General features: G+C 44.5%; 1 protein-coding gene across 6 annotated transcripts in view; it reads right to left on the bottom strand.

The window, feature by feature from the left end:
* Positions 1 to 12201: 12201 nt before the first annotated feature.
* Positions 12202 to 15958, bottom strand: part of ATP2B3 (ATPase plasma membrane Ca2+ transporting 3) — a 303376-nt gene continuing 299619 nt past the window's right edge. For 4 of the 6 annotated variants that reach the window (XM_073639937.1, XM_073639932.1, XM_073639934.1 and 1 more), the window contains one exon: positions 12202 to 14118. In XM_073639937.1, the coding sequence (XP_073496038.1) occupies positions 13798 to 14118 (321 nt within the window). In that variant the 3' untranslated portion in view covers positions 12202 to 13797. The remainder of the gene's footprint in view (positions 14119 to 15958) is intronic. The other 2 variants (XM_073639935.1, XM_073639936.1) reach the window with 1 other exon arrangement.

Genomic DNA, 15958 nt, shown 5'->3' with positions numbered 1-15958 from the left:
GGCAAGGGAAGGAGAGCAAACATTTTTGGGAATGATTTCTGATCACCACAGAGCCCCTGAGATATTGGTTCAGTCGAAACCTCCACCCCAGAAGTGACCCCCAGTTTGGAAACTATACCTTAAAGGCGTTTATCAAGTGATGTGGTGAACATTATGACTACAAGAGTGTCTTTAAGAAATTAAGATGGCAAAAAAGTGAAAATTTTAAGTTTTCCCCGATACGGGATTTTATTTTTTTGTCTGTTGTGTGGTATTAGTGACATATAAACTTTATTCTGCGGTTCAGTATGATTAACGAAATACCAAATTTATATTGTTTTGCTTATGTTTTACTATGGTTACACAATAAAAATATGTAAAAGAAAAAAACATATTTGTCTCACCATATTCGGGGAGCAGTAACTTCTGGCTCATTTTCTTTTTGGTACCATTTTGACTTTTTCATTGTTTTGTGCTCCATTTTTTGTGAGACAAAAAAACCAAAATTATGGATTTGCTTTTTTTATTTTACGGTGTTCACTAGGCATGTCGTGCTCATTTTATCACTTGGGTAATACTAAATATGTATTGTTTATTTAGATTTTATTTATTTATTTTTTTCACAAACAAAATGATTTTATGTGTCTCCATATTGTAAGAGCTGTACTTTATTTTTTCTTTCTTTTATTGACAAAGTTGTGTAAGCCATAAAGACTTCTTTTTTTTCCAAGATAAATTGTAATTTTTATACTTATAATTTCAGAGATTTTTGATTCTTTTTTATTCAATTTTGTTTGACCCGACGTGACCAAAAAAACAGCCCTTTTGGCTTTTTTTTTTATGGTGTTTATTAGACAAGATAAATAGCGTGTTTACTTTATAGATCGCTATGGACACTGTGATAAATGCAATCTGTATAGTTTTATTTTTATTTCTTTTTTTTTCAATAAAATCTTTTTTTTTTTTCAAATTAATTTTTTTTTTATTATTCCTGATATTCTAACAGCCATACATTTTTTTTTTGTTTTTGTAGATGGAGATGTGTGAGGGCTTTTTTTGTAAAGTATATTTTTTATTCTGATGACTTTTTATTATAGTTTTTGGAGGTAAGATGACCAAAAATAAGCTCATTCTCTCTTTAAAAAAAAAAACAATTATTTTATTTTGGCATTCACCAAGTGAGAGAACTTGAACTACAACTTTATTGTAATGCACACGCCCGGGCTGAGCGGCGTGTGCGTGTGATTCCACTGGACCGTGCTGGAGAGTGAATGCCTGGAGGGGCGTAACTAGGTATTCACCCGATCCGACCAGGGTCGCACGACGGCATACGACGCCAGTGCACCAAGGAGGAGCCGAGCAAAGGGACCAGGTGCTACTCCAGGACAGACCCCGGACACTGCTGTTGACCCACACAGGGGAATACAGGAACAGGCTGGTTAGGCTGGCGCACAGACTGGTGGGTATAGGCAGGCACGACTGGTATGCAGGCAGGGGGGTACAGGCAAGCACAGCTAGAGTGCAGACAGGGAGGCACTAGCAAGTAGGAACACAGGCGGGATAGGACCCAGTACACACTGGGACTCAGGAACAGAACCACAGATGTGGCGGACAAACACAGCAGAGCGAGGCCGTCCAGAGAAGTGAGCGAGAGCAGAGCAGGACAAGGCCACCAGGAGCGGCGAGCAAAGGGTCAGAGCTGAGCGAGACTGCCGGAGCAGCGAGCAAGAGTAAAGCAGGACGAGGCCGCCTGGAGCGGCGAGCAAGAGCAGAGCAGGACTGCCGGAGCAGTGAGCAAAAGGATAAGAGCGGAGCGAGGCTGCCGGAGCAGCGAACAAAGGAGTCAGAGCAGGCTAGAACCGCCGGAGCGGTAAGCAAAGGAGTCAGAGCAGGCTAGAACCGCCGGAGCGGTAAGCAAAGGAGTCAGAGCAGGCTAGAACCGCCAGAGCGGTAAGCAAAGGAGTCAGAGCAGGCTAGAACCGCCGGAGCGGTAAGCAAAGGAGTCAGAGCAGGCTAGAACCGCCGGAGCGGTAAGCAAAGGAGTCAGAGCAGGCTAGAACCGCCGGAGCGGTAAGCAAAGGAGTCAGAGCAGGCTAGAACCGCCGGAGCGGTAAGCAAAGGATTCAGAGCAGGCTAGAACCGCCGGAGCGGTAAGCAAAGGAGTCAGAGCAGGCTAGAACCGCCGGAGCGGTAAGCAAAGGAGTCAGAGCAGGCTAGAACCGCCGGAGCGGTAAGCAAAGGAGTCAGAGCAGGCTAGAACCGCCGGAGCGGTAAGCAAAGGAGTCAGAGCAGGCTAGAACCGCCGGAGCGGTAAGCAAAGGAGTCAGAGCAGGCTAGAACCGCCGGAGCGGTAAGCAAAGGAGTCAGAGCAGGCTAGAACCGCCGGAGCGGTAAGCAAAGGAGTCAGAGCAGGCTAGAACCGCCGGAGCGGTAAGCAAAGGAGTCAGAGCAGGCTAGAACCGCCGGAGCGGTAAGCAAAGGAGTCAGAGCAGGCTAGAACCGCCGGAGCGGTAAGCAAAGGAGTCAGAGCAGGCTAGAACCGCCGGAGCGGTAAGCAAAGGAGTCAGAGCAGGCTAGAACCGCCGGAGCGGTAAGCAAAGGAGTCAGAGCAGGCTAGGCTGAGCAGAGGGGACAGGGCTCTGTTCACACAGAACAGACAGGAAGGGAAAGGCAGAGCCAGATACCCACAGGGTACTTGCAGTGAAGTAGCGAGTGGACCACAAACTCACAAACGGGAGTACAGAGACAACAAACAGGAGTTAGGTACGAGTTCAGACTCTGCCGAAAAAGGAAGGGAACGGACATAGAGGCAAAACAGGTAAAGGATAGGAGAGAGTTCAGACTGGAACAGAGTGTACGGAGGAGACAGACACTGCAGCGGAATACAGGAGCGGGTCTGGGAATACGGCCCCCAGAGAGGCAGGACAAACAGGCAAGGAGCATGTTCAGACAGGACAGACAAGATACAGAAGCGGGTCTAGGTAATTGGCCCCTAGAAGGCGGGAGGAACAGGCTAGGAGCATGTTCAGACAAGATACAGGAGCGGGTCTAGGTAATCGGCCCCTAGAAGGCGGGAGAAACAGGCTAGGAGCGTGTTCAGACAGGCCTGGAAATACAGCCTCCAGGATAGGCAGACAAGAGACCACAGAACGGGACCTGGCACCTTCAGAGTGCGTGCACACACTGAATGAAACACTATGCTCAAGGAGGGATTGATTGGAGCAGCTGAGCTATATACCAGATGACCGACAGCAATAGGCTGAGGACACACAAGGGGTGTGACCCACAGCAGGTACAAAAAGCAGGAAGTGATCGGGCGCCGCCGCCCTTAAGCAGCAGAAACAGACACAAACAGACAGCATGGAGGGAAGCCAGAGAGACATTCTGGACAGGAGATCAAGTGCGCGCTCTTGCACAGTGGGAGATGGACCACTATGCAAGGACGCCGCCAGGTATGTTACATTTATCACATTGATTATCACAGACTCAATTATTTATTTGTTATGTTTTAATACTTTTGCGTAAAATGTCCTTTATTTTAAGAAAAACATTTTTTTTGCTTTGTTGTACTAAGTGTCAACTTTTTTTTATTCAATAGGAGAGTTTCATGGGCCCTGGTGCAGAATTTGGACCTGGGCCAATACCTGCATGTTGTTCAGATGTATGGGACCTTTTAGGGTTATAGATCCTAGAAAGATATAATCTCTCTCATCCTGGGCATCATGCTATAACATTTTCCCCATCTTGGGCCCCTTCCTGGTGTAAGATCTCCCATCCTAGTATAATGTCCCTATTCTGGTATAATGCCCACATTCTAGTATAATATCCCCAATTCTGGTATAATTTCCCCATCCTGGTATAATGGCCCCCATCCTGGTACAATGCGCCCACCCTGATATAATGTTCCCCCATCCTCATGTAATGCACCCACCCTGGTACAACGTCCCCCATCCTGGTATAATGTCCCCCATCCTGGTATAATGTCCCCTGTCCTGGTATAATGTTCCCCATCCTGGTATAATGTTCCCCATCCTGGTATAATGTTCCCCATCCTGGTATAATGTTCCCCATCCTGGTATAATGTTCCCCATCCTGGTATAATGTTCCCCATCCTGGTGTAATGTCCACCATCCTGGTACAATGCGCCCACCCTGATATAATGTTCCCCCATCCTGGTATAATGCACCCACCCTGATACAACGTCCCCCATCCTGGTATAATGCCCACATTCTGGTATAAAGTCCCTCATCCTGGGCCCCTCAGTTCTTTAGCACATTTTAAAAAGAAACAAAAATTTTACTCACCATCCTCTGCCCCCACGACTTGCGGTATCCTCTTCTGTAGCCGGCGGCTGACATCAGTGTGCCGGCATAGGCAGCACATGAGGTCACTGCCAATCACCGCACATCACTGACAAGCCTATGTCAGCTGCTGACCTCTGACCGGCAGCTTGTATTGCAGCGCAGGGAACCGGAGGCTCTCTGCATTGCAATACATTTCACCTGAATGTGCATCTGGGTGAAATCGGCATGGGCGGGCGGGCGGGCTCCCTCCAGCACTAGCCTGGTCGCACCCTCTGCGACCACGATTGTTACGGCCCCTGTGTATGAGACTTTATTTTATGTAGGATGAGATGTACTGTATTTTTCAGACTATAAGACGCACTGGACCATAAGATGCACCTAGGTTTTAGAAAAGGAAAATAGAAAAAAAATGTAAGCAAAAAATGTGGTCATGATGCCCTGTTAAGGGGGAGGGGGTCTGCTGCTGACACTGTTATAGTGGTAATATCCCCCATCCTGGTATATATGGCCCCCTCCTTCCTGTTATACGTGGCCCCCTCCTTCCTGTTATACGTGGCCCTCATCCCCATCCTGGTATGCATGGCATCTCTCATCCCCATACTGGTATGCATGGCACCTCTCATCCCCATCCTGGTATGCATGGCACCCCTCATCCATCATCCTGGTATGTATGGCACCCCTCATCCATCATCCTTGTATGTATGGCTCCCTTCATCCCTCATCCTGGTATGTATGGCACCCTTCATCCCTCATCCTGGTATGTATGGCCCCCCTCATCCCTTTTCCTGGTATGTATGGCACTCTTCATCCCTCATCCTGGTATGTATGGCACTCTTCATCCCTCATCCTGGTATGTATGGCACCCATCATCCCTCATCCTGGTATGTGTGGCACCCTTCATCCATCATCCTGGTATGTATACCCCCCTCATCCCTCTTCCTGGTATGTATGGCACCCCTCATCCTGGTATGTATGGCACTCTTCATCCCTCATCCTGGTATGTATGGCACCCTTCATCCCTCATCCTGGTATGTATGGCCCCCCTCATCCCTCTATGTATGGCACCTCTCATCCCCATCCTGGTATGCATGGCACCTCTCATCCCCATCCTGGTATGCATGGCACCTCTCATCCATCATCCTGGTATGCATGGCACCCCTCATCCATCATCCTGGTATGCATGGCACCCCTCATCCATCATCCTGGTATGTATGGCTCCCTTCATCCCTCATCCTGGTATGTATGGCACCCTTCATCCCTCATCCTGGTATGTATGGCCCCCCTCATCCCTTTTCCTGGTATGTATGGCACTCTTCATCCCTCATCCTGGTATGTATGGCACCCCTCATCCTGGTATGTATGGCACTCTTCATCCCTCATCCTGGTATGTATGGCACCCCTCATCCTGGTATGTATGGCACCCTTCATCCCTCATCCTGGTATGTGTGGCACCCATCATCCTGGTATGTATGCCCCCCCTCATCCCTCTTCCTGGTATGTATGGCACCCCTCATCCTGGTATGTATGGCACTCTTCATCCCTCATCCTGGTATGTATGGCACCCTTCATCCCTCATCCTGGTATGTATGGCCCCCCTCATCCCTCTATGTATGGCACCTCTCATCCCTCTTCCTGGTATGTATGGCACCCCTCATCCTGGTATGTATGGCGGCTCTCATCCCTCTTCCTGGTATGTATGGCACGCTTCATCCCTCTACCTGGTATGTATGGCACGCTTCATCCCTCATCCTGGTATGTATGGTCCCCCCTCATCCCGCTTCCTGGTATGCTTGGCACCCCTCATCCTGCTATGTATGGCACCTCTCATCCCTCTTCCTGGTATGTATGGCACCCCTCATCCTGGTATGTATGGCGGCGCTCATCCCTCTTCCTGGTATGTATGGCACGCTTCATCCCTCATCCTGGTATGTATGGTCCCCCTCATCCCTTTTCCTGGTATTCTTGGCACCCCCTGATCCCCATCATGCTGCACAGAAAAAATAAAGAATTATGCTCACCTTCTCTCTCCTCCAGCGCTACATCCCGCTCTGCTGCCGTGCGCCCTCACACTGAGAGATGCTGTGCTGCAATAGTCACTGCTCCCCCACGCCGGGACTGTGTGCGTGGGGAGCAGTGACCATTCACTCTCTTCGATAGTGCGCACACTGTAGCCGCAGCGTGGCTTCTGCTGCGGCCGGCTATCATGTGTGCCCGCTATTAAAGACCATGAATATTCACTACAACTCATGGGAGCTGATTGTAGTGAATATTCATGGTCTTTAATAGCGAGCACACAGACCACAGAGCGGCAGCAGGAGCCACTCTGCGGCTAGTGTGCATGCTATTAAGGTGAATGAATGGTCACTGCTCCCCACGCACACAGTCCCGGCGTGGGGAGCAGTGACTATTCCGGCACAGCATCTCACAGTGTGAGGGCGCATGGCAGTTACGCCATGCGCGGCTCACACAGATCCCTGTCTGAAGCAGAGCGGGACGCAGCGCTGGAGGAGAGAGGAGGTAAGAATAATTATTTATTTTTTGTGTGCAGCGTGATGGGGATGAGGGGTGCTAAGCATACCAGGAAGAGGGATGAGGGTGGCCATACATACCAGGAAGAGGGATGAAGGGTGCCATACATACCAGGATGGGGATGAGGGGGGCCATACATAACAGGATGAAGGGTGCAATTCATACCAGGAAGAGGGATTAGGGGGGGCCATACATACCAGGAAGAGGGATGACGGGTGCCATACATACCAGGATGAGGGGTGCCATACATACCAGGAAGAGGGATGACGGGTGCCATACATACCAGGATGAGGGGTGCCATACATACCAGGAAGAGGGATGAGGGGGGCCATACATACCAGGATGGGGATGAGGGGGGCCATACATACCAGGAAGAGGGATGAGGGGGGCCATACATACCAGGAAGAGGGATGAGGGAGCCGTGCTGCATGTACAGTGCGCACTATTAAGGAAAATGGGCGTGGGGAGCAGTGAATATTCACTTTCTTTAGTAGTGGGCACAGTGTAGGCTGCAGCAGGCAGCTCCGCTGCCGCTCCCCTCACAGCCCCCACCACCCACAGCCACAGAATATATATATATATATATATATATATATAATGTCGGACTATAAGACGCACCCCACACTTTCCTCCAAAATTTTGGAGGAAAAAAGTGTGTCTTATAGTCCGAAAAATACAGTAATTCTGGCTTAGGTTTATTTTTCTATATTCACTGGGTGGGTAAAATTACATAACAGTTTTATAGTTCAGATACCAAATATGTATAATATATTTTTTATTTATTTTTAGATTCTTTATTTCTGTAACAATAACAAAGAAGAACAATTTTTTTTTTTTTCATTATTTTTTTTTAATTTAGTTAATGCTTGAATTTCCCATTTGGTAATTCCAGAGCATCTATTATCATGTAGTCCTATTCCTCTATTGATCCGTGTGGACATTAATGGATAAATTGACAACTGGGTGTTACCTGTTAGAGGCGTGTCTGTACACAGTCTTGACACCAGCACCACTCATTGGAGAGTGTCAGACTTGGACACACCCTCAACTGGTAGCACCCATTTGTCAGTTCATTCATACATTTCCTGGAGGCCATGAGAAATAGACAAGACACAGCACAGTTGTAGGAAAAGATGCTCCAGAATTGTCTTATTTTGAGGAATACATATACCTTTGAAAAACATGTGAGGAGGGTGGACGCTTTTTCTTTCCAGAGGTTGTGTAAGTCTAAAAAAAATGTCTGCTTACTTTCAAAAATAGCGCCACACCTGTCCACATGTGATGTGTAGTATTGAAGCTCAGTCTCGTCCCCTTCAATGGAGTTGAGCTGCCATACCGGATATAACCTAGTGACAAGTGTGGCGCTGATTCCTGGAAGAAAGCAGTTATGTGTTTGGAATCCTGTGCAACCCTTTTGTTAGCTTACCACAGTGCTATAGGGATGAGAAAGGACACCCAGGCTGTGACGAGCTGAAGGCAGCTAGATGTAAGAAGTGCATCTCAATTTTCACTCCAACGTGACGACCACTAGATGTCTCCCATCTGTTGACAGGTATCCATTTATTGCAGCAGAGACCCTAACTGGTCTACAGGAATGGGGGGCAGGTCTCTCTTTCTTTACAAGAAGTATGGGTGGGTCTTTGCCTCACTACAGGAATTGGGGGCGGGTCTCTCTCTCTCTTTACAAGAAGTAGGAGTGGGTCTTTGTCTCCTTGCAAGAAGTAGGAGTGGGTCTTTATCTCCTTGCAAGAAGTAGGAGTGGGTCTTTGTCTCCTTGCAAGAAGTAGGAGTGGGTCTTTGTCTCCTTGCAATAAGTAGGAGTGGGTCTTTGTCTCCTTGCAAGAAGTAGGAGTGGGTCTTTGTCTCCTTGCAAGAAGTAGGAGTGGGTCTTTATCTCCTTGCAAGAAGTAGGAGTGGGTCTTTGTCTCCTTGCAAGAAGTAGGAGTGGGTCTTTGTCTCCTTGCAAGAAGTAGGAGTGGGTCTTTGTCTCCTTGCAAGAAGTAGGAGTGGGTCTTTGTCTCCTTGCAAGAAGTAGGAGTGGGTCTTTGTCTCCTTGCAAGAAGTAGGAGTGGGTCTTTGTCTCCTTGCAAGAAGTAGGAGTGGGTCTTTGTCTCCTTGCAAGAAGTAGGAGTGGGTCTTTGTCTCCTTGCAAGAAGTAGGAGTGGGTCTTTGTCTCCTTGCAAGAAGTAGGAGTGGGTCTTTGTCTCCTTGCAAGAAGTAGGAGTGGGTCTTTGTCTCCTTGCAAGAAGTAGGAGTGGGTCTTTGTCTCCTTGCAAGAAGTAGGAGTGGGTCTTTGTCTCCTTGCAAGAAGTAGGAGTGGGTCTTTGTCTCCTTGCAAGAAGTAGGAGTGGGTCTTTGTCTCCTTGCAAGAAGTAGGAGTGGGTCTTTGTCTCCTTGCAAGAAGTAGGAGTGGGTCTTTGTCTCCTTGCAAGAAGTAGGAGTGGGTCTTTGTCTCCTTGCAAGAAGTAGGAGTGGGTCTTTGCCTCACTACAGGAAGTGGGAGCTGGTCTGTCTCTTTACAGGAAGAAGGGGTGGGTCTTCATCTCTTTACAGGAAGTGGGGGTAACTTTTCCTCACTAAAGGAAGTGGGGGCGATTCATTGTCTCTTTAAAGGAAGTGGGCGGGTTTTTGTTTCTGTACAGGAAGTGTGGGCAGGACTTAGCCTCTCTACAGGAAGAAGGGTGGGTTTTTGATTCTCTACAAGAAGTGGCGGTGGGTCTTTGCCTCTCTACAGGAAGTAGGCAGGACTTGGCCTCTCTACAGGAAGTAGGCAGGACTTGGCCTCTCTACAGGAAGTAGGCAGGACTTGGCCTCTCTACAGGAAGTAGGCAGGACTTGGCCTCTCTACAGGAAGTAGGCAGGACTTGGCCTCTCTACAGGAAGTAGGCAGGACTTGGCCTCTCTACAGGAAGTAGGCAGGACTTGGCCTCTCTACAGGAAGTAGGCAGGACTTGGCCTCTCTACAGGAAGTAGGCAGGACTTGGCCTCTCTACAGGAAGTAGGCAGGACTTGGCCTCTCTACAGGAAGTAGGCAGGACTTGGCCTCTCTACAGGAAGTAGGCAGGACTTGGCCTCTCTACAGGAAGTAGGCAGGACTTGGCCTCTCTACAGGAAGTAGGCAGGACTTGGCCTCTCTACAGGAAGTAGGCAGGACTTGGCCTCTCTACAGGAAGTGGGTAGGACTTAGCCTCTCTACAAGAAGTGGGCAAGACTCTGTTTTTCTACAGGAATTGGTTGCAGGACTTAGCCTCTCTAAGGAAGTGGGGGTGGGTTTTTGCCTCTTTTCGGGAAATGGAGGCGGGTCTTTATTTCTCTACAGGAAGTGGGGCAAGTCTTTTCCTCTCTAAAGGAAATGGGGGGTGAGTCTTCTTTTCTAAAGGAAGTGGGGGCAGATCTTCATCTCTATACAGCAAATGGGGAAGAGATTTGGTCACTCTACCGGAAGTAGGGGTGGGTCTAAGCCTATAGGAAGTGGGTGTGAGTCTTTATTCTCTACAGGTAGTTTGTCTCTACAGGAAGTGGGGGCAGGTCTTTGTCTTATATAAGAAGTAGTCTTTGTGTGCAGGGAGCTGTCAAATTGAGTACAGGCATACCAGGGAGGTGAGTTTTCAGTACACGGTGGTAGGTGAGCCACTGGACAATAGAAGGTGCAATGTGTGTTGAGAAGTAAGGGGAAAAAAGTTCTAGAACTTATTGTGCTGGTAGATTGCTAATGAACCACCCCTTTTAAAAGAGTGGATGCATACAGTGCATGAGAATAGGGACAGTTCTTGGACTTAAAACTATTTTTGGTGAAAGTACAAGTTGAATTAAGTGTGGGGGATGAGTGCACGGGCTGTTCTTTTCCTTCTAGTTTTGCGGGAAATGAGGTGTGGCCTTTATAAAGGGCAGAGTCCAATGTTCTAGACCATGTAGATCCAGAAGTGGCTGAGCATCATTACACAAAAATATAGCACAGAACAAAACACACATAATCAGAACTGAGCTTGTAGAATAGTTTCATATTTTTTTATACAGACAAAGTTTTTGCCTATTTAAATTTGAGATTCCAATACAGACTTGTATATACTATACAGGGTTTTATTCTTTCATATATAACTTTTTTGTTTTATAACAGGCAGGTAAAATTTTAACATTGTGTAGCAATTTAAACAAAATCAGCCATTCAATACAGTATTATGCTTCAGGGAGGACTCCCAATATGAGTTTTTAAGCTCCGCCCTGAAAAATGTACAAGCATTTCTCTTTATAAAAAAAAAAAAAAAAGAAAGGAAAAAAAAAAAAAAAGGGAAAAAATAAAAGAAGACGGCATGGACATATTGCACTGCTCCCAAGCCCAACCTACCTCCCCACCCCATAAAATAATAAGCAAAGCACGCTTACATTTGGCAGATTTATACAGCAGTAGTGGCTTTTGTTATATTTTTTTTTTTTGTATTTTTTGTCTTTTTTTGGTTTTTAAATATATAATTCTTTGTATCCTTTGTTCTATCAATATATCTACAATATATAATGAAAAGAAGCCTGCAAATGAACAGTTAATTATTACACTTTTTATCATCTTCAAATTAAAACACAACTTTCTTTTTTTTTTTTTTTTTTTTAATATTTTTAAATATCGTCACACTCATATGCTGAAAGAAACAAAGTTGCATCTTGACTTTTTTTTTGTTTTGTTTTTACATTTTTTTCCCTTTTTTTTTTAGAATTTTTTTTAATTTTTTTTTAACTTAAGCAGCTACTTCGTTTGCGGTCTTTCAACATAAAGAAATGGCTTAAACCATCTAGAGCTGGTAGTTCTGAGTGTCACTACAATGGGTTATTATTACACAGATGTTTTTCCTGGAAATTAAAAAGAAAAAAAAAAAATTCGAAAATGACCCTGTTGTGATTTTTTTTTTTTTTTTTTTTACGATGCTTAAATAGATTGCTTCTAAGGGGTTACGGAAACGGACTTTTTAATCACCTTGCAATATTCGTGCAACTGTGACCTAAATGCCTCGTTTTTTTTGTTTTTGTTCGACACCCTCGAAGCGCTGTAAAACCAAAGCAGGAGTCTCAAATTCAAAAATACAGGGATTTCCATGGCTTATATTTAATGAAAAAGTAATTTTTTTTTTCTTTAAATAGTTCTAGGCGACATCCCAAAAAAAAAAACAAAGGGGCTGGAGGCGTCACCTTATTTTGGCTAGCTTGCAAGTTCTTTTCCATTGGAAAGCTCGGAACAGTCCAATTTTTTTGACTGTCGGTATACAAGGCAGGCCAATATTCTCCATTTCTTCTCCAGTCGGCATACATATGTACATTATGTTCTCTTCTATATCATCAGCACTTTTTTTTTTTTTTTTTTTTTTAACCTTTTTCCTTGTAAATTTTTGTGCTGAGGATATTTAAACAAAAAAAAAAAAAAATTTTTTCGTTTTTAAATTTCAACAAAAATACACCCAAAAAAAATTTTTTATTTTTTATTTTTTTTCAAAAATTTTTAATGCATAGAAGTGGCTCCTAAGGTGGGAATCTGATATTTTCATGTTGTACAAAGACGGGTGAACAATTGTCATGGATGTACTCTCTTAGCAAATCATTGCAAGTTACTCATGCAGAAAATTAGGACTGAGCAGCACAAGATGGGCAACGGGTTTGTAAATGGAGGAAAGGGGGGGGGGGAGGGAAGAATATTCATTCTCAAAACGAAAAAGGTACAAGGGGGAAAAAAAATGTCATGATTAATTTTGTTCCTAAAAATCAAGCAGCAGAGATGTTAGAATCCATGCAGTATAACTGTACGTTATAATATACGCCTAATACTTTCTGATATCCGCTCTGCTATTCAGTATTATTTTGTTTAATCTAGTTCATGCTATTAAAAAAAAAAAAACGAATACACAAAAACATCCCTTTCTGCAGATCTACATGACATTTTTTGATTTTTTTAAATTTTTTTTACTTTTTTTTTTTTTAAATTTGTATTAATTTAATCAGATGGTAACTTTTTTGGGGTTCTGCCATTTATATAGTGTATACAATTATAACTCAAGCTAACGCAGGATGTAACATTAGGCTATATATATATATATAGATAGAGAAATATATATTTTTTTTAATTTTTGGTAAAGAGTGCTCCCCCCCTCTGATTGGATTTGGTGACTATAATCAGTTCTCAATTAGGTTGTCCACTTTTTTTTTTTTTATAGGATTAAACGGACTAGTCTGTGGGAGAACCCAGAAGTTCTATTTTCCTGCAGCGCCCCCACAGGAAAAATTGAGTATTACATAAAGCCCATTAAAATCAATAGGTGGTCCGCAGAATGGACGGTCAAGCCAGGTCCTCCTGAAAGAGAGAGACTTTTTTTTTGTAGCAGTTCTTCCTCCTTGGCCGGTAGATGAGGGTCCTGAATAGTAAGACTCTCCTAATCCCCCCTCTATATTATATCAGAATTCCATAGTAGGGTACTAGTAAGTGTAATGTGCAATGTGACTATAAAATGGCCTCGTAGAATAAGAAAATAATCAATGGTTGAACGCTAGATAATGAGTTGAGCCTTTCCCGAAAGCTCTAGCTCCTTGCCACATATTTACACATCTCTTAATGGGCCAGCATAAAGGGTTGTTTTTTTTTAATTATTACTTATGGCCATTTCTAACAGAAAGGGCAAGAAATGATTTCAACTTGGTGGAAAAACCAACTCAGTGATGACTTCTTCATTTTCTTTGAAGGCTTTTTTTTTTTTGAGATGTTGATCCTGACTGCCGATTACCATGGATTCTTCTGAACGCCCCCCGATGACTATCTTTTTTTTTTTATTTTTTTTTCCTTGCATGTAAGAATATATACATGGGCTCGTAATATATTTGGGTCTTCATTAACCTTGGTGTTGTTGTAGAATATTGTACATTTCAGCTGTTTGAGCTGTAAATGTTGACTTTGCCGACAGTTCTTGTCATTCTCTTGGTTTTTTTCCCGAAGACTAGTTTTGGTATTCTGTTAGAGAGAAGTCTCCACACTGTGCAAAGGACTTTCGGGGTTGGAAGAGGCAGCCGACTTGCTAGTGTCTGTGGTCAGGTAGATGCCACTATCAATGGCATTGTTGTTCTTGTTGGGAGATGGGGGTGGAATGGACCACAGCACCCTGCCCGGAGGTTCCTCGCTATCTTCCGCATCGGTATCGTCAATAAGGGGGATGTTATGGATGTAATCATTGATAAGAAACTCAGGGGTAGTCATGAAATTGTGAATGGAGGTCTTGGATTCAGGTTTCTCTAGGCCTTCATAGAGGGAGCTACGGAATGCTTTCACCACCCGGATCTATAAGGATTGATTAGGTGGAGGTAAAGGTGGAAAAACCCAATGATAAATTGGGGGGATAATGGGATGGAAGGGGAAGTAAAATGAAGGGGGGGGGAAAAAAAGAGAAAAAGAATTTTAAAAAATTACTTTTAGAATACAATATTTTTAGGAATCTCAATCCACATTAATTTTGATGATATATTCATGGAAGGGGATCATCTTGAAGTATGTTGATATAAGAGTTTTTTTTTGGGAGGATTTCACATTGATAGTTCAATCAATATAGACCATCAGTGTATAATCAGTGGGGTCCTAACCACCAGAACTGCTAACAATCAGCAGAACACAAAGGCCATGCTACCACAGTACCGGACACAGTAATGTCTATATTAACTCTGCCCAACTTGGTCATCTAAGTGGTCATTGAACTTTCAGACCAAACACATTAGACGGCTGTCGGCCAAACAATGCCTCGAACGATCGTACGTCCGACAGGCATCTCAGTCGGATCTCATACACAGGAGTGTTCGTTCGGCCGACATGTCCTACAACGACTAATCTTTGGGAGAACAAAGTCATCGGCAGAATAAAATCGGACAATCCCGATCGACATCTCCTCTGATGATCAGTTGTCCTTCGCGCGCATACACATTAGATTGTCATCTGAACCCGTCAATATCGACGTGTTTGGCCGACATTAATCTAATGTGTGTGGGGATCTTAACTTCTTATCCACAATCTCTTGTCAAATTTGACCCGTTTGCAGCATGGGGGACATTGAGTGGAATTTCAGGAAGTGGTGTCGGGTCTTTGTCTCCCTTCTTCCGGTCTCCTATCTGTCTAAATTATTTACACGTTTAATGGGGAGGTGGGCTTTCGGTTTGTGGAAGGTAAGCCATTGGATAATGTCAGGAGCAATGCATTATTGAGTGAGGGTAAAGGAAGTTCCAGCTCATATAGTGCTGGCAGAATGTCTTCGAAGATTTAGAACCCACTCAAAGAGAGTGAATAACAAGTTACAGAGCATGAGAATCTGGGCATTTCCTGGACAAACTGGACTGGGATTTGCAGCAAAAGTAGGTTTTAACTGGTTGCAGGAGATGAGGGAAGAATGGCCATGCTATTCTACCTGGTTAGCGTGGACAGGTATGGTTTAAAGTGAATGGGCTGAGTTGTAGTATCACAAACACACATGTATAGTTTCTCAGTGTTAGGGATGAAAGAAGACACAAGTCAATCGAGTTCAACCTATAACCTGACATGTGGATCCAGGAAAAGGCAAAAACCCTGTGGGGCAGATGCTAATTTCCCCATATTAGGGGAAAAATTCCTTCCCGACTCCAGATAGGGCAATCAGACTAGTTTCCTGGATGAATATCCTGTCTACAGAATTGAATATTCAAACCCTGGAATATTACTCAGTGACTTTGTTGAATCGACCATTACAACATGTTATGGCAGAGAGTTCCATAGTCTCACTGCTCATACAGTAAAGAATCCACAATCTCACTGCTCATACAGTAAAGAATCCATAGTCTCACTGCTCGTACAGTAGAGAATCCATAGTCTCACTGCTCATACAGTAAAGAATCCATAGTCTCACTGCTCACACAGTAAAGAATCCATAGTCTCACTGCTCATACAGTAAAGAATCCACAATCTCACTGCTCATACAGTAAAGAATCTATAGTCTCACTGCTTGTACAGTAAAGAATCCATAGTCTCACTGCTCGTACAGTAGAGAATCCATAGTCTCACTGCTCATACAGTAAAGAATTCATAGTCTCACTGCTCGTACAGTAAAGAATTCATAGTCTCACTGCTCACACAGTAAAGAATTCATAGTCTCACTGCTCGT

Source organism: Phyllobates terribilis, unplaced genomic scaffold, assembly GCF_046119375.1.
Source record: "Phyllobates terribilis strain yellow unplaced genomic scaffold, ASM4611937v1 Scaffold_7__3_contigs__length_470593459, whole genome shotgun sequence".
Classification (NCBI taxonomy): domain Eukaryota; kingdom Metazoa; phylum Chordata; class Amphibia; order Anura; family Dendrobatidae; genus Phyllobates; species Phyllobates terribilis.
Note: the sequence above shows the minus strand (reverse complement) of the source record. Positions and strands in the feature narration are given on the sequence as shown.